General features: G+C 41.1%; 1 protein-coding gene across 1 annotated transcript in view; it reads right to left on the bottom strand.

The window, feature by feature from the left end:
* PARP4 (poly(ADP-ribose) polymerase family member 4) overlaps positions 1-24,409 on the bottom strand; it is a 120,433-nt gene that overhangs the window by 52,189 nt on the left and 43,835 nt on the right. The window contains exons 14-21 of the mRNA XM_081083578.1: positions 24,251-24,398; positions 21,229-21,353; positions 18,417-18,548; positions 16,276-16,362; positions 8,738-8,902; positions 7,830-7,876; positions 7,594-7,672; positions 2,213-2,350 (exon numbers count right to left, since the gene is read on the bottom strand). Of these exons, the coding sequence (XP_080939704.1) occupies positions 2,213-2,350; positions 7,594-7,672; positions 7,830-7,876; positions 8,738-8,902; positions 16,276-16,362; positions 18,417-18,548; positions 21,229-21,353; positions 24,251-24,398 (921 nt within the window). The remainder of the gene's footprint in view (positions 1-2,212; positions 2,351-7,593; positions 7,673-7,829; positions 7,877-8,737; positions 8,903-16,275; positions 16,363-18,416; positions 18,549-21,228; positions 21,354-24,250; positions 24,399-24,409) is intronic.

Here is a 24,409-nt window from a genome sequence, read left to right as displayed (position 1 = left end):
CTCATATGATATATATAGAGTGAAACCTCGGTTCTTTTTTTTTTTTTTTTTTTGAAACCTCGGTTCTTGAACTTAATTCATTCTGGAAATCTGTTCAAGAAGCGGATTCGTTCAAAAACCAAATCATTGTCCCCCATTAGAAATAATGTAAATGGAATTAATCTGTTCCAGGACCCAAAGTGATTCTTTGTTTTACTCTTTCTTGTTTTTTTCACACATCACTGCCTCTGAAATGCTGTCACCAGCTAACTGCTTTCCATTTATCCAAATCTACAACAGTTTTTCTACCTCTTCAATTGCTTGCGATTGTTGTTTTGTGAGCACTTTCACACCCTTAGCTACATTAGCGCACTTGATGGCCTCTTTCTGTTTTAAAATTGTGCTAATGAGTTCACCAGCAACAAAAGCATTCTCTCCTTTGTTTGTTGCCTGAGAGATACTTTTTGCCATCCTGAGGTATCAGGCATGAAAGGGTTGTCAGGTCCAAAACTGAAATTTTGGTCAACAACTGAGACATTTTTTCCCATGAAACAGAATTGTTTGAGATGAGAGACATTGGAGAACTGAGGTTTGACTGTAGTTTGCAAATATTTTATTCCATTGCATAGGCTGCCTCTTCATTTTGATGATGGTTTCTTTTGTTGTGTAGAAGAAACTTTTTTGTAGTTCCACTTGTTTATTTTTGCTTTTGTTGCTTGTGTTTTTGGTGTCATCCAAAAACTTGTTAGTAAGACCAATGCCAAGGAGCTTCCCCTTATGTTTCCTTCTAGAAGTTACACAGTTTCAGAACTTATATTTAAGCCTTCAATCCATTTTGAGTTACTTCTATGAATGGTGTGATAGGGGTCCAATTTCAAAAGGTATGTAGATACCTAGTTTTCCCAAAAGCCATTTATTGAAAAGACTATCCTTTCTTCATTGAGTATTCTTGACTCCCTTGTCAAATATTCATTGACTGTATATGCATGGGTTTACTTCTGGGCTCTCAATTCTGTTCCAATGGTCTATGTGTCTTTATAATTATTGTAGCTTTGTAGTATAATGTGAAATCAGAAAGTGTGATAGTTCCAGCTTTGCTCTTCTTTCTCATGATTTCTCTGGCTATTCATGGTGTTTTGTGGTTCCATCATGGGATATCTTTTTATTTATCTGTGTCTTCTTCAATTTATTTTATCAATATCTATAGTTCTTAGTGTACGGATCTTCCATCTCCTTGATTAAATTTATTCCTAAGTATTTTATTGTTTTTGATGCTGCTATAAATAGATTGTTTTATTTCTTTTTCAGAAAGTTCAATGTTAGTGTACAGAAGTATGACTAATTTTTATATGTTGACCAATTATATGAATGATTTTTATATGTTTGGCGGGCCTTATCTCCAGGGGGTCCCATAGCTGATAGTGCTTAGAGCCAGTTCATTGGCCACATTAGGGTCCACAGCTGGGACCAGGTCTTATATGCCTATTACCTGATGCACAGATGGACCTGACTTCCCCTGGGTCCCATGGCAGAGGGTGCTGATGACAGGTCCAAGCCAAACCAGGCCATAGCTAGTTTCTCAGGGATATGGAGCTTCTTCTATTTCATCAACTAGGACCAAGGTCAGTGAGTCAGCTGCCTGGGTGGGGCCACCTGGGTGCATAATGACTCTTCTCAGGTCTGGGACTGCACTGGGATTTCACAATCTCCGACCTGGATCTCAAGCCTTTCACACAGGCAGGATGGGTGGGTGGACAGATGCCAAATTATTTTTGATGGGGAAATACATGCAAGGGACGTCTTATTCAATCATCTTGCTGATGTCACTTTCAAATTTTATTTTAATAAGAAGAGATTCTTCATCTCAGCCATACAAAATGATTGTATGACCATAAATAATTTTGTATTTGTTTTTACAGTATCAATGTTTAAAAGCTATAAAAACTATACAGGCAAATCAGTGTAATGTGTGAAGGCAGATTTTCCTTTTGTTGGGGATTAAGGTAAAAATTACAATCTGTACAAGGAACTAAGCCCCATGGGGGTTTTGGTCGAAACCTCAGATGTTTGTCATGATTGATATCATCAGGATTTTTAGTTGCAGAATCTTGGGGTAGGGAGAGCTCATTTAGTAATGCTAGTTTTCAAGACTAGCAACAATTTACAAGTTTAAATAATTTATTCTGAAATATTTTTTCAATAATTTCCTAGTTTTAAGTAAAAAGGACTATACCTCGCTTTCTTTTTCTGGATGTTTTTCAACCCACATTCTTGGGAGATATGCATCAGACAAACCGATGTGGAGAGAAAATCCACTGCTGTCTAAGGAGCTCCCGTCCACAGTGCTAATCACAGCTTTGCAGTCTGTAACCTGCAAACAGCCATGACAACAAAGTGAGTAATGGAATAATACTATAGTATCAATATGCACTTATCTGTCAAGTAGCAAAGCCTTGCACAAGTTATACAACTCCACTAAGAATCAACAATATAATAACAAATTCTAAAATTATGAACTGTAGGTTTTAGAAGTGTGACCATTATCTTATCATTTATCCTCCTGATATTCTAAGGTTTATATAGTCAAATTTAGGTAAGCTTGAAACAATCTCAAACCCTGGATCCAAAGATGATAGATTTGTGAATTCAGTTAGACTTCTCTGGAGAGAACAGAAAGTATATCAGACGGTCATAACTTAGAATAGCAAAATGGAAAATTCAACAGAAATCTTAGAATTATATCTTCTTTTAAAAATATATTTTTATAAATAAAATCCCTTTAAACTTTTAAAAATATTTTTATTGATTGATTTGAGAGAGAGGGAAATGGGGGCAGTAAGAGAGAGAGAGAGAGGAAGAGAGAGAGAGAGAGAGAAACATCTATTTGTTGTTCCACTTATTTATGCATTCATTAGTTGTTTCTTGTATGTGCCCTGAACGGAGATCAAATCCACAACCTTAGCATATCAGGATGATGCTCTAACCAACTGAGCTACCCAGCCAGGGCCAATATAAAATTACTTTAAGCCTTGGCCAGTGTGGCTCAGTTGGTTGGGTGTCATCCTATGCACCAGGAGGTTGCAGGCTTGATTCCTGGTCAAGGGTACATGCCCAGGTTTCAGACTTGATCCCTTGTAGGGAGTGTGCAGGAGGCAAACAATTGATATTGTGTTCTCACATCAATGTTTCTCTTTCTCTTTCCTTTCCTCTCTTCCTAAACATTAATAAACAATTTCAAAAATCACTTTAAAAATGTAGATGTTAAGATTTAAAGTCATAAAAGCAATGTGGTAACTTATAAAATGGTCACGAAGTCTTTCCGCTGTGGTGTGCTTGCCCCTTTGCAATGTGATTTGCAGCTCCTCCTGTCAGAAGCTCTTCCTCTGCCCTAGAGTCTAGAGCTTGCCATGTGACTTGCTTTGGCCAGTGGGATATCAGCATACATGAGGCAGACAGAGGCTTGAAAAGTGTTGTTTGTGCTACGGAGCCTGCCCTCTTTTGTTGCTACTGTGAAATCTTCTGTTACTATATAAACGAACCTGAGCTCACCTGCTGGATGACAAGAGACACATGGCTATCACGCCAGCTGACACCAGGCCAGGTATGTGTGTGAGACCATTCTAGACCATCTTGTTCCAGGGAAGCCAGCCCAGCAGAGAACTGCCCAGCCATCCCACAAACTATGAGAAATAACACATGCTTGTGGTGTTAAAACACAAAGTTTATTTGTGTTTGTTGTACAGCAAAAGCTATCTGATGCCAAGGACTTCTTCAGGATGGATTATATCTATGTGGTTACCTCCATTCCTAATGCAAAATCAATCCTAAAATTCCCTACAATAAAAGGGATATTGAGAACAAGAGCAAAGATAATAGCAGACAAGCGATGTCAATACATTTAAGAGGATAGAAAATCGATAGTGGCATAGTAAGTGACCTAGCCAAAGTGGAGGAAGTGACCACTGAGTAAGAGTGATGGGCAGCAATATCTGAAAATATACTTATTCTACATGCTGCTCTTGATCCCTTGGTGAGGTACTTAATCCTGGGTTGGAAGTCATCTTCCATGACATGGAAGGGCATGGCCTCAGCAGTGGACTCAGTGGTCCTGCAGCAACCTGGGGCAGCTTACACACAGGTGAGGGACTGCAGGAACCAGCAGTCATGAACACGCTATGTACTAAACTGTTGAACCTTCAGGCCCTCTCCCTACCCTAAGAAATCAAGTAGCTGGCACCAAGAAGTAGCACCCTTTTCTCTCACTAAAGAAAATTAGAGATTTATTACTCAGAGAAATTCAACCAAATGGAATCCAGACTTGGGTATCCTAGACATAATGGAGCATAGGAATACAGGGCTGCAAATGGCACTGAAGTGAGAGGCAGCATCCCAAAACATAGGACCCTTAGTTGCCCTCCCTGTCATACTTTATAAACATCCTAGAGGTGTTCTGAATAACCACAGAAATGGCTAAAACACCATCACAATGCTCACCACTAAACACCTGCCAGTGGCCTTTGGTGCAGGCCTTTGGTACACTCACCCACTCACCTCAGAGCATCTAACTGGCTTTCTCATGTCTCAATTAAAGATGAACACAGACAAATCATCCAGACATTTGAGGAAAAGCCTCTAACCCAGGAGTGGGGAATGTCCAGCCCATGGGCCATATGAGGCCTGAGAACTCATTTGGTCTGGCCCTGCCAAGGCATCAGGAGTGAGTTAATTAAATATTTGACCAAATATAGCAGGCTAATTTTTAAGTGGATAATTTTGTACGGTCTGCGAATGATGTTGTAAACATCCAAATGGCCCTTGGCAGAAAAAAGGTTCTCCACCCCTGCTCTAACCTGACATATGTAGACCAAACAAACAAAAAGCCAGAAGGAACTAAAAGCAAGGAGACACAACACAGAAAATAGAAGGGAAAAAAAGCTATAAATGCTTTCAGAGAGATGAAAGAGATGATAATGCATCTGTGAAACACAAAAAAAAATTCCATAAAAGAGAAATAAATACAGAGGAGCTCCTACAAACAAAAATTTTTGAGAACTAAAATAAACATTTCAGTTGAATTTAGAAAAATCATCCAGAAAAAAACCCAAAAAGACAATAAAATGTGCAATAGGAGATAAAACATAAGAAAATAAGGGTCTCAATCCAGGGGACATCTGACTGAATGGTATTGCAGAATGGTGAAAGAGAGAGGACCAACTTACTTTTTAAAACTATAAAAAAAATTCCCAGAGCTCAAGTCCATGAGTTACATACAATGAATGAATATCACATTATTGTGGAATTTCAGAATACCAGAGATAAAAAGATCGGGAATTCTTGCAGAATTAAAAACAAAAACAAAACCCAACATAACAGACTATAGGCAAAGAATGGGAGATAAAAATATCATTTAACTTCTCAAAAGTAACATTAGGAGCTAGAAGACAATGTTTTCAATATTCTAAGAGAAGATGATTTCCAACCAGGATTAAGCACCTCACCAAGAGCAGCACATGGAATAAGGATATCTTCTGACATTGCTGCCCATCCTTCTCTCTCTCTCTCTCTCTCTCTCTCTCTCTCTCTCTCTCTCTCTCTCTCTTTTATAGCAAAGGTGAAGATTTATTAAAGAACAAGTACCCCCTCTCCACGTGGGGAGGGGGAAAGGGTCCCCCATTCTTCTCTTTTTAAAAAAATATATTTTTATTGATTTCAGAGAGGAAGGGAGAAGGAGAGAAAGATAGTAACTGATGCCCATCCCTCTTACTCAGGAAGGAAATGAGGTTGTGCTCTGCCAAATAGAGAGAACAGAACAAGAAAGGGGATAAAGATAAAACCCCTACAAAAATGAAGAGTCAAGGGAGGCCCTCTGATAACAGATGCCCCACAGTAGCCAAGCTGGGTGGAGTGAAGAGAAGAGGCAGGATGTTTGTTAGAGGGGACATAAATTAATGGATTCTCTGAAGCATTCAAGAGGAGTTTTAATCTATGTGTTAGCATATGTGAAGAACTGTCCTAGATGTCTAAGCAAATGAAAGACACAATTTTCCCCAGGAAAATACTACATAAAAAGGTAAAAAGAGCCGAACCGGTTTGGCTCAGTGGATAGAGCGTTGGCCTGCGGACTAAAGGGTCCCAGGTTCGATTCCAGTCAAGGGCATGTACCTTGGTTGTTGGCACATCCCCAGTAGGGGGCGTACAGGAGGCAGCTGATAGATCTCTCTCATCGATGTTTCTAACTCTCTATCTCTCTCCCTTATTCTCTGTAAAAAATCAATAAAATATATATATTTTTTAAAAAAAGGTAAAAACAAAAGAATATATAATCATAATACATTTCTTGGTTCAATAGTGAACATCATTTAACAGTCATAATAATGTAACATTGACTTGATTTCACCAAACATTGTAATATAACTTTAGGAATGAAGGGGAGAGAAAAAGTGAGGTGTGAGGGGAGTGCAGAGGTAAGGGACTTAAATTTTCATATACCATAATAAGAAATCAAAAAATTTTTTTCTGAAACAGATGAATCAAGAACAAGCAGCAAAAAACATTTTATTTAAAACTATGGAGGCCACCAGGAAAGAGCTAAAATATGAAAGTAGTTCACTGTCTTGGGACTGCTGCTGCTTTTAAGAAGCTGTCTTTAGTATCATTTCACTTTTTAGACCTTGTGCATGTCTTCTTTTATAACATAAAATTAATCCTATCTAAGAAAAGACAAAAAGGGTAATTAACCGTACCTCTGCTACACTTCCCATCGTCTAATCAGGGCAATATGCAAATTAACTGCCAACAAAGATGGCGGTTAATTTGCATATGCAGGCTCCAAGCGGTGGAGCGAAGCCAAACAGCCCCAAAGCTGCTGAGCTGCAAGGCCTCACCGCCCAGGATCAGGGGAGCCACGAGGCCTCCCGGCACCGGGATTAGCGGAGCCGCGAGGCCTCCTGGCCCCTGGAGCAGCGTGACAGGGGGCAGTGCCGCAATCCACAGATCGCCCCTGCTCTGTGCGTGACAGGGGGCGGCACCCCAACCCCTAATCGGCCCTGCCCTGAGCGTGTCAGGGGGCAGCCCCCCAACCCCCTGATCAGCTGGCTCTGTGTGTGTCAGGGGGCAGCCTGCCAACCCCCTGATCAGCTGGCTCTGTGTGTGACAGGGGGCAGCGCCTCAACCCCCTGATCTGCGGCTCTGTGTGTGACAGGGGGTGGCGCCACAACCTCCCCATCGGCCCTGCCTTGAGTGTGAAGGGGTGGTGCCCCAAACCCCCAATCGGCCCGACCCTGAGCATGACTGGGGTGGCATCGCAACCTCCCAATCCTCCCTGCTCTGTGCATGACAGGGACGGTGCCCCAACTCCCCAATCGGCCCTGCTCTGAGCTCGACCAGGGGCTGCGGGGCAGGCACCCAGGGATTGGGCCTACCCTCTGCCACCCGGGAGTGGGCCTAAGCCAGCAGGTCGTTATCCCCCGAGGGGTCCCAGACTGCTAGAGGGCACAAGTGGGGCTGAGGGACATGCCCCTCCCACCTCCCGCCTGCCAGTGCACAAAATTTTGTGCACCGTGCCTCTAGTGTTAAAATAAGAGCCCTTAAGAAATAAAGCAAAGATTTACTAACCTTTTTTTTCAGTTCATGTGTATCACTAGAAATGAATTCAATCACATATGGCATCTCAATAGACATACTCAGAGAGAAGCTACCAAAAACAAAGAGAAAGTTGTCTTAGTCTAATATCTTAATATTAAACAGCTACCTGTGTTTGTTTTACATAATTTTAAATGAAAATTTAAGCCATAAAAAAACTAATGCCCATTGTATGATTAATTGTCAGGTTTTATATTTTAGGTACTAACCTTTGCTGTGTTCCTATTTCCTTTATACAAATCTTCTCCACTGTATCCTGTTAAAAACACACACACACACACACATATGTATAAGTATCAAGTTTTATAGTAAGACTCAACTGAATGTAATGTCACCAAGGCCACAACCTACAGCAGCAATGAGACCTGGTCTCACTTTGCAGTAGGGAGACATTGACCATTTGTTCATGGAATGACAGTGAGTTCTAAAAGGTAACTGATAATCAGGATAATTTATGACCTTTCCAACTATATATACACACAAACATGCATGTACACATACACACAATTTATAAATACACACAGAGTAGGAAGTCTGAATAGATATAAACCAAAGTGTTAGCCAGTAGCTTTGGGCTCCTATGTCTGGCGATGGAATTAAGGATGGTTTGAATTTTCCTCTTTGTGAACCAAAGGGTCCCAGGTTCAATTCCAGTCAAGGGCACATACTTGGTGGCAGGCTCCTCCCTGGCCCGGGTCCTGGTCAGGGCTCCTACAGGAGCAACCAATCAATGTGTTTCTCTCACCATCGATGTTCCTCTCTGTCTTTCCCTCTCTCTTCTACTCTCTCTAAAAATCAATGGAAAAATATCCTTGGGTGAGGATTAACCAAAAAAACAAAAACACATTTTCCTCTTTGACTTATTTGTATACCGTGGGCTTCTCTGAATTCTTAACGATGAACATATAACATAGACACAAACTTTTTAAAGTGACTAAACAGAATAAAAATACGCCCATTACGCATATTTGTCTTTATTCTTTTTGTTTTACAAACATTATATGGATACTTTGCATTATATGCATTTTTTTATTCCTTATGCATAAATCACACACACACACACACACATACACACACATACAAAGGGTTCTTTAAATCTTATCTTAAGCACACGAACCTGGGTGTTTTCGTTCAAAGCTTTGTCCTGTTGCCAGGGTGCGACGGTGGCGGGCATGAAGAAGACGGCCACAGTACCTTGGATGCTGAGTTCCGTGATGTAGGTTATTTTGATAAGAACCTTAGCCTTGGGGGGTAAGTTTCCAACACTTACAGTAAAGACATCCTGAGACAGAAATACATTACTTAGCTTGTGACTCAAATGCATATCCACTCTATGCTAGTTAACCCTATTACACGAACTACTAGAATTTCAACCTGCCAGAGTCTTCCACAGAAAACAAGAATAGAGCCTACAAGCCAAGCACTGGTGGTGTAAAGGGGGACTCTTTTTTTAAAATATATATTTATTGATTTCAGAGAGGAAGGGAGAGGGAGAGAGAGATAGAAACATCAATGATGAGAGAGAGTCATTGATCGGCTGCCTCCTACATGCCCCCAACCAGGGATCGAGCCACAAGACAGACACGTGCCCTTGACTGGAATCAAACCCGGGACCTTTCAGTCCACAGGCTGATGCTCTATCCACTGAGCCAAACCAGCCAGGGCTAAATGGGGACTCTTAAAGCCACTCCCCAGTGGTGGGACAGGGTGACGTCTAAAAGGAGCCTTGGGAGAGGAGGCCCCTGGGCAGCAGGACCCGCCTGGACTAGGGAACATCACCCAGTGGCCTCTCCACCCCAGAGGCCCCACATGCAGGGCTCTGAGCAGGGACCCCCTCCATGCTGCCCTTCCTGAAAGAACTATGGCAGTCTCTCCGACCTCCAGTCTCCAGTACCAGTTCCACCAGTGGCTGCAGAGCCAGAGCAGTTTTCACTGAGTTTGGCCTTCACGTAATTCTTTTCCCCTATAGTAAATTTATCCCTTTATTTTTTAGAAAGAGGTATTTCGCTTTCTTTCAATGGAATATCGATAATCACTGCATAAAGACAACCTCATGAGTATTTATGGCTAGATGTATTTTTTCTGATACACAGAGAACCTCTTAACCTCCCAACTATATCCTCCATTCTACTTGACCATGTTGCCATGAAAATGTAACATGTTTAGATGAGGAGTGTATAACATTAATAATTAGACAGATTTAAGGGATGGATTATTAATTTTGGCATCAAGGATACCTACTATACCTACTAGCAGGATGGGGATAAACAATGAAGAGATGATTATTATTCAATAGTGCTCATTTTTTAAAAATTTTACTAAATTCATTGGGGTGACACAGGTTAATAGATTACATAGGTTTCAGGTGTACAATTCTGTAATACATCATCTGAATACTGCATTGTATGTTCATTACACAAACTCAAGTCTCCTTCCATCACCATATATTTGACCTCTTTTACCTTTTTCTACCCACCCTCATTCCCTTCCCTTTAGTAATCACCATACTGTTTGCTTTTTTTTTTAAAAAAAAATCTCTATTGTTGAAAGTATTCATACTATTTGCTCTTAAAGGAAGTGTATAAAAGCCTGAGGTTCATTTGAGAGACTGACACTTAATCATGTGGGGTTGCAATGTTGCTTCTGCGCAGGATATAAAAGGATGAAAGATGTCACTTCCATTATAACAAGTTAGATAGTCTATAAAATCATATAGACACATAAAATAATATCCTTCTGATACTTGGAAACACTGTATATATAATATATAATGTATATTTCTATATTATATTGTCCATATAATATTATATACAACATCCCATATAATATTATATATTTATAACAAGTATACATTATATATTTGTTATTGTACTTATTATATACTAACAAATAAATAATATATACAGAGTGGGGCAGAAGTAGATTTATAGTTGTTTATATAAAAATTAAAGCAATAAATAATACAAGAATAAACTGTTTCATGTACTCACAACTGTAAACCTACTTTTTCCCCACCCTGTATTTATATAACATACTAGAGGCCTGATGCACAAAAATTCGTGCAAGAGTAGGCCTTCCTTCCCCCGGATGCCGGCACCAGCTTCCCTCCAGCACCCTGGACTGGGCTTCCTTCCTCTGGCTGCTGGCAGGCACCCGGGACCAAGGCTGGCTTCCATTGGGCTGCCTGCAGGCATCCGGGACCCGGGCTGGCTTCCCTCTGGCCCCAGCTTCATCAGGAAGGACATCCAGAATGATGTCTAGAAGACATCTGGTCTAATTAGCATATTACCACCGAAACCAGTTTGGCTCAGTGGATAGAGCGTCGGCTTGCGGACTGAAAGGTCCCAGGTTCGATTCCGGTCAAGGGCATGTACCTGGGTTTCAGGCACATCCCCAGTAGGAGATGTGCAGGAGGCAGCTGATAGATGTTTCTCTCTCATCGATGTTTCTTTCTATCTCCCTCCCTTCCTCTCTGTAAAAAAAATCAATAAAATATATTTAAAAAAATAAAATAAAAAAATAATTAGCATATTACCCTTTTATTATTATAGATTTAACACATAATAATACACATACAGTTGACCCTTAAACAATGTTGAGATTAGAGGCACTGAACTCACATGCAGTAAAAGAAATCCATATATAACTTTTGACTCCCACAAAACTTAACTACTGTTCTAATAATCTATATAAATAAAACTCTAATATGCAAATAGACTGAACGGCGAAACAACTGAACAACCGGTTGCTATGATGTGTGCTGACCACCAGGGGGCACGCATAGAACATGGCAGGCATTGGCCATGGCGGGATGGTGGAGCAGGTGAGCAGAGGTGCCAGACCAAGGTGGGGCGCCAGTCGCTGTCATCAGGCGAGCCTCTAGTGATTACTGAAAATACTTCGCTCCCAGGGGCGCCGTGGTCCCGCTGGGCACTCGCACCTGCTGCTGGCACCGGCCCCACTTGCACCTGCTGCTGGTGCCAGAGCTGCTGCTCACACCTGCTGCTGGCACTGGTCCTGCTTGCACCCACAACTGGCACTGGAGCTGCCATTTGCACCCGCTGCCATTGCCCGGCGCCGGTCCCGATCGCTTGGCGCCATCAGCTAGTGTGAGCAGCACTGCCAGTCCTGATCATCCCTGAGGGCTTCTCCATCTACCCCTGCTCCTGAGGGGTGATTGGGGCAGCAGCTGCCACTCTCACCCACTGATAGCACTGGCCCTGCTCGCGCCTGCTGCTGGTGCCGGCCCCAATTGCTCTGCACCATCACCGGGTGCAAGTGGGGCCGGCGCCTTCAGCATGTGGGAGAAGCGGCGGGAGCGAGGCTGTCAGCAGACAGGGGACTGGGGGCCTTGGCAGGAGGAGCCAGGTGAGGGTGCAGAGGATGGGCTGAGACCCACACCTGTGCCCACCGCAGCCTGGCGGCCCACAGTTCCTTTCAAGTTGCACGAATTCGTGCACTGGGCCCCTAGTGATAACATAAACAGTTATTTTTCATGTTATACCTATTCTTACAATAAAGTAAGCTATAGAAAAGAAAATGTTGCCGAGACCGGTTTGGCTCAGTGGATAGAGCGTCGGCCTGCGGACTGAGGGGTCCCGGGTTCGATTCCGGTCGGGGGCATGTACCTGGGTTGCGGGCATATCCCCAGTGGGGGATGTGCAGGAGGCAGCTGGTCGATGTTTCTCTCTCATCGATGTTTCTAACTCTCTGTCTCTCTCCCTTCCTCTCTGTAAAAAATCAATAAAATATATTTTAAAAAAAAGAAAGAAAAGAAAAGAAAATGTTAAGAAAATCATAAGAAGAAATTATATAATATAGTACTATATAGCATTTATTGATATTGTAAGTTTATGTCATCCGTTGTTTTTCTTTTATTTCACTAAAACTGTTTCCATAGAGTACCAATCCTTCTACTGTTGCTTTAGTTTCAGTGCCTGTATCATAGAAGGATCTATGTCATAAAAGAAGTCAAAAGCACTCATGATGTCCTATGTCCTAACCGGTTTGGCTCAGTGGATAGAGTGTCGGCCTGCGGACTGAAGGGTCCCAGTATCTTGGTTGCGGGCATATCCCCAGTAGGGGGTGTGCAGGAGTCAGCTGATCGATGTTTCTCTCTCATTGATGTTTCTAACTCTCTATCTCTTTCCCTTCCTCTCTGTAAAAAATCAATAAAACATATTTTAAAAAAAAGCACTCATGAATAATTGGAACCCTTCTGCCAGACTGTCTAATTTCACTTTGTTTTTCGGCAATGCTTCTTCTACGTCTTCTTCCTCATCATCTGGCTCTGGTTCCGAAGCACTCATCTCCATCAAGTCATCTGTTAATTCCTCTGGTGTGGTGTCTACTAGCTATTCAACTCTTCCAGATCCATATCTTGAGACCCTTCACCACCCACTTTTTTTTGTAATCCTTCTTCTACTGTGGCTTTAGTTTCAGTGCCTGTATCATAGAAGGATCCATGTCATAAAAGAAGTAAAAAATACTCAACGAATAATTGGAACCCTACTTAGAGAGAGGAAGTGGAAGAGAGAAACATCGATATGAGAGAGAAACATCTATCGGCTGCCTTCCGTACACTCCCCAACTGGGGATCAAACCGGCAACCTTTCGGTGCATAGGACAACACTCAACCAACTGAGTCCATCTGGCTGGGCACCACCCACCTTATTTTTCCATGCCCACAATCTTTCATGATTTCCTTGAATGGCTCTGTTGTACATCCTGTGAAGTCCCACACAGCATATGGACACAGTTTTCTCCAGGAGGAATTTATTGTTTCTGGCTTGATGGCTTTCTCTGCATTTTCCATAACAATGATGCATTTTCAGTGGTGTAATTCTTCCAGATTTCTGTGATGTTGTGGTTATTAGGGTTCTCTTCCATAACATTGGCAATCCTTTCCATAGAGACCATGTGTAATGAGCCTTAAAGGTACTATGTCTCCTGATGACTTAGAGACTTGTGTTTGGGGAAAGTAGACCACTTTGACACCTGTTGCACACATGGGGTTCTGGGTAGCCAAGGGCAATGTCCAATGTCAAAAGGACTTTAAAAGGTAGCCCCTTTGTCGCTGAAGCAAGGTACTTCCCTGACTTCAGGGACAAAGTGATGAAACTAATCCAGAAAAAGTGTCCTCATTATCCAGGCTTTTTTTTTCTGTTGTAAAACCAAAAACTGGCAGTTGGTTTTTATCTCTTCCCTTCAAGGTTCAGGGGTAAGCAACTTTATAGCTAAGGGCAGTCCTCATCATAAACCCGAAGGCATTTGCACAAAACAGTAGAGTTAGCCTGCTGTCACTTCTTCCGTAAGTCCTGATGTTCACGCACTTGTCTTCCTTACCTACATATATTTTATACATTCACTAGAGGCCTGTTGCACAAATTCATGCATGGGTGGGGTCCCTCTGGGTGTCCTGCAGGGATTGGGCCAAAACCCGCAGTCCAATGCCACCTGTAGCTCCTAACTGCTGCTCCCGCTCATCCCGGCCCCCTTGTGCCTGCCACGGGCTTGCAGCCAATCAGTCCCAATCGGGAGAGGTTCACGCTGTTGCAGCAGCACTCGCCAGCCATAAACCCTGCATCTGGTGCCCTCCCAAGGGGAGTTGCCTGTGAGACTGGGCTGAAACCAGCTCTCCGACATCCTCCAAAGGGTCCTGGATTGCGAGAGGACACAGGCCAGGCTGAGGGACCCCACCAGTGCACGATCAGGCTGGGGAGGGACAGCAGGAGGGCTCCAGAGTGTGTCCAGCCCATCTTGCTCAGTCCCAACCCCAGCAGCAAGCTAACCTACCAATCAGAGCATCTGCCCCCTGGTGGTCAGTGCATGTCATAGCGACTGGTCGACCAGTTGACTATCTGCCCCCTGGTGGTCAGTGCACATCATAGCAAGCGGTTGAGCAGCCTTACCATATCATTAGCATATTACGCTTTGATTGGTTGTTGGGTTTTTCTGCCATTTGGTCTATTTGCATATTACCCCTTTATTATATAGGATGATATACCTAACTTTTTCTTTTCTTTTTTCTATGATTCTAGGCTACATGGTTCACCTGTGAGTTTTTTCAAATTGTCACAAGCCTCCCAAATTTTTTCAATATATTTACTAAAAAAATCCATGTATAAGTGGCCCTGTGCAGTTCAAACCCATGTTGTTGAAGGGTAAACTGTATAATAACTTATAATATTTATATGTTATATATTATTATGTTATTAATGTAATATAGTATGAGAACATTATAGTCACTGGGTGGCAAAATACATTATAGGGTACCCAAAGGCTTGGGTTAGCAATGGTTCTCTCTAGACTTTACCCATAAGTAATATCCTTTGTGAAAACTTTTTGTTTTGTGGGTCATATTCCTGGGGAAATATCAAGGAGGAAACATGCAGACCAATCCATTTGTGACAATAACCCCACACTGTTCAGTGGCAGTCTGTCAAAAGAAGCCAGGCTTTTTTTATACATGCACTTCAGCAAGGGGACTGTAACTGGTTAACAATTACCTCTTCCTTGCTTACTCCCCATTCTGCAAATGGAAATCTTAGATGTCAAAAGTAATCATTTATTCCTTAAATCTATTTTAATCTTAAAACTAAACATCAAATTTTCACAATACTATGGCAATCTGCAATACTCAGAAGTGATACCTGAAACCTATGGCCTATTTTTAAAAACAACTAAATATCTACTCAAGAGACACTAGTTAGAAGCTGACTGCTTGAAATCTAGTATCTACAGACACACATTGAAAACGTTTTATATATAGGAAAAGAAACCCAGTGGACATGACAGCTGTTCCTTCTTCCAGATTCTCCATATTTAATTCCTACGAAAGCAAATAATCAGAAAGAACAGAACCTGGACATATCTTAGGATCCTGCAGAAATGCCTCCCTGGGTTCTGATTTGATGAAAATAGAATAAATTGCTAGGTGAGCTTAGTTCTAGGAAACACGTAAACATATTACACACTTTTAAAATTATTATTTTTAAAAATATATATTTAATTGATTTCAGAGAGGAAGGGAGAGGGAGAGATAGAAACATCATTGATGAGAGAGAATCATCAACTGGCTACCCCCTACAAGCCCCTCCTGGGGATCAAAACCCCAACCTGGGCATGTGCCCTCCTGGCCAACCACTGAGCTATGCCAACCAGGATTTATTATTAATTTTAGAAAGAGAGGAAGGGAGAGAGATAAAGAGAGAGAAACATCGATTTGTTGTTCCACTTATTTATGCATTCATTGGCTGATTTGTGAATGTGCCCTCACCAGGGATCAAACCCACAACCTTACAGTACACAGGATGCCACCCAACCAACTGACCTGCACTGGCCAGAGCTATATTACACTCTTTTATCAGAAGGTGAAAATTATGTATCTCAAATGTTTTCTTTTTGTTGTCATTTCTGGGAAACTCAGTTCCCAATGACAGAGATGGCTCTTATTTGTTTGGTTACATTATTTAGATAAGCCCAATGGGTATGATCAGCTTGAGCTCCCCTTACTAATAGTATCTGAAAGTGTAGAGCCAAAATAATTTAAGTTATCCTAGTTTCTAGTATGAATTTTATATTTCAAATAATTTTTCAACTCCTTTTCCCTTTCTAGTAAATGTGCTAGACTAATGGATGAATGTCCAGCCTTACAGGTGCATCCTGGTCCATCAGGTAAGCGCCATGGCCTTGACTGATGGCTTCTCGGTATTCTCGGTGGGCAGCCTCCTTCTCTTTGATCTGGAAAAGATTATTTTTATACCAGTCATAATATGAACAGTGATTTCAGACTTTACTAAGGAAAACTTCATCATTAAAACCTATGCAAAAAGAGAAAACTAAGTGTCTAAGATTAAGGGAAATATATAAAATGATCATCAATGATCATTCTTTTTTGTTTGTTTTGTTAATCCTCACCCAAGGATATTTTTCATTGATTTTTAGAGAGAGTAGAAGGGAGGGAGAGAGGGAGAAAAGAAGAGAGGGAAAGAGGAGGGAGGAGGAGGAAGGGGAGGAGGAGAAAAAGGAGGAGGAGGAGGAGGTGATGGTGGAGGAGGAGGAGGAGAGAGAGAGAAAAATATAGACGTGAGGGAGACACATCAATTGGTTGCATCCCACATGTGCCCTGACCGGGGCCAGGGATCGAACATGCAACCCAGGCAAGTGCCTTTGGCTGGGAACCAAACCTTTGACCCTTTGGTGGATGGACCAATGCTCTAACCACTGACCAGGGCAATGATCATCTTTATCTAATAAGAGTTTGAATCAGAAAAGGCCAACTAATGAGAATTCTCTTTAAGTTGAGATAAAAATATGTAAGTCAATGGTGAAAAAAAGAGTTTAGGACTTAATTTTGAACAAAAAGATAATAATTGAACTTATCTTAAATTTAATGAAATGTTTGTTACTACTGCAACTGTGAGCTAATCCTTACAATAAAAAAAGAATGAATCAACTGTTACTTCTTTTGTTACAATTTTTCTTTATATTTAGAACAATAGTCTTCACTTGAGCTTGACTTTTTTTTCCTGCAAAAAACTTTATTATTTCCATTTAGTTCAAGGCATGGGAGAGGGCTCCAGGGTGGTTATAGGGATATTAGTGGTTTCATGGAGACACTCAGGCAGAAGCCAGACACCAGGAAGATGCAGAGTGGCCCCTCAAAGTTCTCTGGGCTGCAAGGGCTCCTAATCATCTTTGAGGGTGAGCTTTTAGAAGAGATATATGTCCAGCCGAGCCTGGGGACCAGCCAGCCTACAGAGATTGGTCAGATGGTTGCCCATCTTTTTGATGAGTTTCACCTCCTCATCCAGGTTCTCCAGGAAGTCACAGACATGAGGGTCTGTGCAGACAGAACCTAGAACCCAGGGCATGGCAAAGGGCCTGGTTCTGGTTCGTCTCCATGGCCATGCTTTCATGGCATCCTGAATTTTATTCCCCTCATCTTGGGAAGGCGTCTGCATGTCCTGGAAGAGGCGAAGTAGAGGCACTGGTTACGGATCTTAAAGAGACGCTTGGTGTGCTCAGGTTTCTCCTCAGCCAACTCCTGGAGGAAGTGGCCCATGCTCTCCAGAGCCACATCGTTGGAGTCGAACTAGAAGCCCAGAGAGAGGTAGGTGTAAGAGACCCATAAATGCAGGTTGACCAGGCAGTTGACAGCAGCTTCCACCTCAGTAGACTAATTCTGATGAATTTGGGAGCTCATGGTTGCTTGGCAATAAGAAGTTAAATTCAAAACATGGTGTAGGCTGGTTTCAGAGGCCGAGAATGGCTGAAATGTTTCCAAAGGTGGTGACTGGAAAAGAGGTTGGAGGGTGCTTGGAGGCTGGAAGAAGGGTGTCCCTGGGTCTGTCCTGTCCAAACACTAATGGAGCAAGAGACACTGCCCAGTTTGACTCTTTATTTATTTGTTTGTTTGTTTTCCCAATTTGACTTTTATAGCAGGATGCAGAGGATCGGTTTTTGCAAAAATCTATAAGGCCTTCTCCAATTTTCTAATGTGCTTCTCTCAAATTTTTGATAATAAAATCACACTTTTTAAAAAGTGCCCAAGCAAACAATTTGCAAGGCACTGACCAATAAAGAGTGGACAGGTAGGCGTGAAATGAGATAATGAAGGAGGGATTTGTGAGTGGAGGCTAACTGCATAAGTACTTAGTTCTTCAAAGAATACTTTTGTTTTATAAGCCTGCTACTCAGCCCCACACCATAGGGATGCAAATAAAGAAGATTTGGGTAAATGGAAAACTGATGTTAGAACCAAAGAGCAGCCACAATGCATTTTCTCCCCTTACCTCTCCCACTATGTGCTTCTCATTGATGAACGCTTGGAAACCACATACGGCTGCCTTATCATCCAAAGGAAAAATATACTTTGCCTCAATGGATACAGGGCTCTGATTTGTGTACGTCTGAAAAACAATGACCTAAAGAAGAAAAAACATCCACAAACTTGATGAAACCATATGGAACCATTTGCAGAACAACTATGAATGAAATCTATTATGCATATCTTCTTTGTATGATCAGGCATTCAAAAAGTAATTTTAGATAACATTGACAAAAGTATTTTTACTAAGACTGTGAACTAGTATACTGTACAAATTTTTGACATCTTAATTTTTCTCCTTCAGATGAAACCATTACATAACTAAACCAAAAACACTGAACTCATTCCAAAAGGAGTCAAATATGTGAGCCATTGAGTACACAAGGTCTGGGCTGCTAGGCTTCTGCCTGGAGATTCAAGGTCATCCTATAGCCCAGCTGTCTCATCACAAACTAGTGAAAAAGCCACTACTACATAACGAGTTCATGCTTGGGCAAACTTCCCTAAGAGAAAAGCCTTATGAGGCTGAAATGCCAGATGGTACAAGCTGTCTAATCCACAGTAACAAATGGAGGACACACACCTCTCCTTGTAAAATGGCCACTGTTTGTTTTGCTTCTACTACATATGAAAAAAAATGCCCTGGGTACCTGTATCTAATAGTCACTGACAGATATTATTATTTCCATTTTATATATGAGGAAACTGAGGCACAAAGAAGTTAAGTAACTTCCCCCAGGTCATAGTGCTAGAAAGGAATGAGCAAGGATTCACAGCTAAGCCTTTCAAACTCCAAATTCTTTGCTTCTTACAGTCCATACCAAGCTGCATTACAGCACAGTGGTTAAGAACCTGGACTCCACAAGGAATTCAGGTTGGTGACAGGGTTCTACCTTAGGGAAGGGATGGGGCACCAGGTTTCTACCATCTCAAATTCACCATTAACATCTTTTCACTCTTTCCCACCCAATCTCTTTCAAACAACTGCCCAAAGTTAGAAGTCAATCTTTCCATGTAAAGCTTTGACTCTTGTTAAAATGTAAAATACTTGCACCAAAGTCTAAACAATGATCAGTTGTTTACATCTTAGGAAAAAATATAACCCTAGGATCAGTTCAAATTTGTGCTTTATCATATCATGAGCATCAGCATCCTCAGTATGGATCAGAGTGGGGCCAGTGTAGAGGTCAGATAGTTGCAAACTGGTATACATATGGGAGGCATGCTCTGCCTACCCCACTACATCCCATTTTCACAGGTTAAAGCAATCATTAAATTTAACTTGATTCCCTTCTGAAATGACAGCAATACCACAACACTGGACTTAGATGTTCTTATTCTCCTAAGAGGTCTTTAGTGTTATTCAATGTAATCTTCTGTGTTAGGAGCCAATGGTTAGATCAACTCTTAGAAAATAAATTATTTTAGAAAATTAAGCACTTTCAGAGCTTCACCATGACATCTGGCCAAACTATGTCCATGTAATGTCATGTTCAACTTCTGTCTTTCTCTCATGTTCCATATCCATCAGCAAATCTTATTGGTTCTACCTTTAATCCTTTGCCAGACCCAATCATTTCTTACCACCCCCACTACTAACATTTTGACCCAAATCACCATCGTCCTTGACTGAATTACTCAATAGTCACCTACATTTGACACTGTGATATGCCCCCAGACGTCCCCTTCAGGACCAAGGCTGCAGGGAGTGTTACTTGCTGTGTCCCTCCCCAGTCAATGTCCTGTTCCAAAGATGAACTGCCTCACTCAAGAGAATGACCCCTCCACAAGGGGCAGCCACATCCAATGACTGGTCCCTGTAGGCCGGTATAAGGCCTGAGCCCCTTGCCTCATTTCAGAACATCTCAGAGCTCCCCCTGAAACTGTCTGAGGACTCTGGTATGCCTGTGTCACAGTCCACATCTCCTTCTGCCCGGCTCTGCCTCCCATGTTCTCTTACAGATGTCACTCCAGAGAGCACTTCCCAACAAGCTTCCTGAAAACAAATCTCCATCAAGCGTCTGTTTTCCAGAGAATCTGACCTAAGATGTCTCTAACTGGTCCTCTTCAGTCAATTGTCAACAAGGTGGCCAGTGTGATCTCAATTATATCCTCTGCCAAACATCTTTGAAAGGTTTCCATTTTACTCAGAGTTGAAGATAGTATGTCCTGTGTCCTGATGTGAGCTGCCTTCCCCCAACTCAACTCTCTGACCCAATTTCCTACCCATGCTTCCTACTATGCTCCAGCCACAGTGGAACTCTTTGGTGTCCCTTGATTACATTAGATCCACTCTTACCTCAGGACCTTTGCACGTGCTGCTTCCTCTGCCTGGAATGAGCACCCCTCAGAAGTCCAAAGGCTTTAGTCCCTCATTTCCTACAGATCTGTGCTTATATGTCATCTCAGTGAGGCCTTCCTTGGCCATGCAACTTCTAAATTGAAATCCTTCTAACCTGTACAGCTCCCATCCCTACCTGCTTTGATTTTTGTCTCTAGCACTTAACACCATCTAACATGGCATGCATTTTATTTATTGATCACATTTGTTGCCTGGTCCCCCAATGAAATGTATGCTCTGCGAGGGCAGAGTTTTCATACTGTTTATTGCTGTATGCACAGAGCCTAGAACAGTCCCCAGCATGTAGTAGGTGCTCAGTAAATAAACGAATTTGAAAAATGTACATGTTTTGTTGAGTTCATGCAACTGTAATCCAATGCTCATTTATGATTGACATCCATTTGGCTTAAGTATCGTAAAACCACGAAGCGCTTACCTGGGCTACAAAGTCTATTATTTTCCCCTTGATGTGCAGGTCCTCAAGAGGAACTGAATTCCCAGAGGTGTCCTGGAGACCAGCTTTGATGCTGCTGAAAGGTTTGGTGTCTGGTAACTGGTAATCTAAACATTAAAAATTTTAATGTTACCTTTTAAAACCATTCTTGAACTCTCTATTTTTATTATCTTGATTTTTAATCCTTCTCCTCCCCTTCATACATAATACTTCAGGAGAAATGGACAAACAGCATTTTATGATTTTCAATAGCCAATGAAAAGAATGAGGGCAGCATTGTCAACAGACACTCTGTCTTTTAAATCTACAGATGTTGAGAGGTCGTCTTGAAAACCTAGTCATGCCGCTACTTGAAAGGCATATGTTTAAGCATACACACAAGTACATCAAGATCTTAAGAAACTCTGAATAAGAGTAGCTTAGGCTAACTCTAGACAGCTGCACTCCCTGACTTGTACTTTAGAACTAGTCAGTCACTATTACTTTTGTTCTATAAAAGTGTGAGAAATATGAGATTCCCTAGACTTTTGATACAAGGAAGACTAAATCAAACTCCTAATACAGTATATTGAAAAAATGTTCATGTACTATATCAGGTAGTACAAAAATACAAATATGGTTAGAGGTATATACTCTTCCCAGACTCATTATTTTTTCTGTTTGTTTTTAACCCTCACCCAAGGATATTTTTCCATTGATTTTTAGAGAGAGTGAAAGGGAGGGGGAGAGACACACAGAGAGAAACATCTATGTGAGAGAGACACAATCGATAGGTTGCCTCCTGCATGCACCCCGACCATGCTGGGGATTAAGCCTGCAGTCAAGGTAAATGCCCCTGACTGGGAATCAAACCTGCAACCCTTCAGTTGGCGGGCCAACACTCTAACCACTGAGCAAACTGGCCAGGGCATTAAAATGCATTTTAAGTGGCTAATTCTGAATCCTTCACAAGCACATTCTATTCTGGTCCTTTTTAGTAAACTGTTTCCTATAATGCACTTTTTTTCTATTTCCAAACATAAGACATTTTCCTTAACCTACAATATGCATCAGCTGTTAACTTTCCAAAAGGAGGGAGAACATTATTCACCTTCCATTTTTGCTATCATTTATACCATCCCTAGTAACCCATCATTCTAACATGAAAAACTCGTTCTTTCAGTGTCCTGGCCTACTCTATTTCCTAATAACCTGGTAGAGTAATCCTTTCCTATGATCATCAATGGAGACCCTCAGTCATATCAACAAATTTAGAGAAGAGGCTGTGAACACAAAATGCACTATAATTTAGATAACAGTTTTACATTTATGCTTTGCCAATCCCCAGACTCTCAAATTTATATCATATTGTATCTTAACATTAGTGTTATAATTTTACCCAGTTATGTGGATCTAAATAACCCCACCTGATGAAGTAGGTTCTTTCATACCTAACCCTGAGGCCATCCTAGTGAAAATTGAAAAGCATGTAATAAAAGCATAACATCAACAGATTTTAAACTTCATGCTGTAAGTCATCAATAACAATGTAACCCTTCCAAGAAACCTCAAATAATTGAATAAAAACATTGTGTAAACTCAAAATAATTATACCTTTCCACAAATTTTCTTGCTCTATTGACAGACAACATTCTAATGAGTTTGAGTTGTAAATAATTTTAACTTTTAATTCTCTCAGGAATTTAACATCTGATATTGGTTAATCTTCAATAGTAATAGAATATGAATTTTCTTATGTAATTCATTGAGAAAACGGATTTAAATGTATCACTTTCGTTACATTTGTAATGTTTCTGTCCAGTAGGAATTCTTTGGTGTATCCAGTTCATTGCTAAAGGTCTTGAAATATTTGTATAGTTTCAAACTTATGTGAATTCTGTCTTGACCACAGGTTGTACATTTTTTATAAAGCTGATCACACTCAATACATTTTTAAGTTTTCTCCCAAGTAAGAATTCTATTATATTCTATGAGGCTTAAAGTTTGATAAACATTGTCATAGATTTATGTGCTTTCTCTCAAAGATGTATATTCATCAAGTGAGGTTATAGGCTTTGATTATAGCCCTGGTTATAGGCTTTGTCTCATACATGAGTTTTACATGTTTTCTCTCCACAATGGAGTCTCTGGCTTTCAATAAGGCTTGAACACTTGCATATGTTTTACCTCAATAATATGTATAAAGGTTTCCTTTTACTTTTTTAAAATATATTTTTATTGATTTCAGAGAGGAAGGGAGAGGGAGAAAGATATAAATATCAATGATGAGAGAGAATTATCGATCAGCTGCCTCCTGCACACCCCTGCAAGCCCACAACCCAGGCATGTGTCCTGACCAGGAGTCAAACCATGACCTCCTGGTTCATAGGTCGATACTCAACGACTGTCAGCTGATTTCTCAACAGAAACTTTGCAGGCCAGAAGGGAGTGGCAAGAAATATTCAAAGTGATGAATGCCAAGAACCTACAACCAGCATTACTTTACCCAGCAAAGCTATCATTTAGAATTTGAAGGTCAGATAAAGAGCTTCACAGATAACAAAAAGCTAAAAGAAGTTCATCACCACCAAACCTGTATTATATGAAATGCTGAAAGGTATCCTTTAAGAAGAAGAAGAAGAAGAAAAAGGTAAAGATAAAAATTGTGAACAACAAGTATATATCTATCAACAAGTGAACCTAAAAATCAAGTGAATAAAAAGCTGATGAACAGAATAAACTGGTGAATATAATAGAATCAGGGGCATATAAAGGGAGTGGACTGGCAATTCTCGGGGAAATCTGTGGGGGGTGCAGGAAGAGACTGTACAAGAATTGTACACCTATGGATGAGGACAGTGGGGGTGGGGGGTAAGGGCAGAGGGTGGGGTGGGAACAGGGTGGAGGGGAGCTATGGGTGGAAAACAGAGGAACAACTATAATAATCTGAACAATAAAGATTTAATTAAAAAAAATAAAAATGTGATCGTCACACACACACACACAAAAAAGAACAGTGTCTTACCTTCAACCTTTGAAACCTCAGGTGTGTGTTCCTCTAATTCAATATTATTACAAGGATGAAAGTCCTTTACTTCATCTCCAGGTATGCAAAATTTAATAATATATTTCATTTTAACCTGACTGGTTTTATATACAACAAATTCATCATCCTAGAGCAAAC

The sequence above is a fragment of the Myotis nattereri genome, assembly GCF_964212035.1.
Source record: "Myotis nattereri genome assembly, chromosome: 2".
NCBI lineage: Eukaryota > Metazoa > Chordata > Mammalia > Chiroptera > Vespertilionidae > Myotis > Myotis nattereri.
The sequence above is the reverse complement of the archived record's forward strand: the minus strand, read 5'-3'. Positions and strand labels throughout refer to the sequence as shown.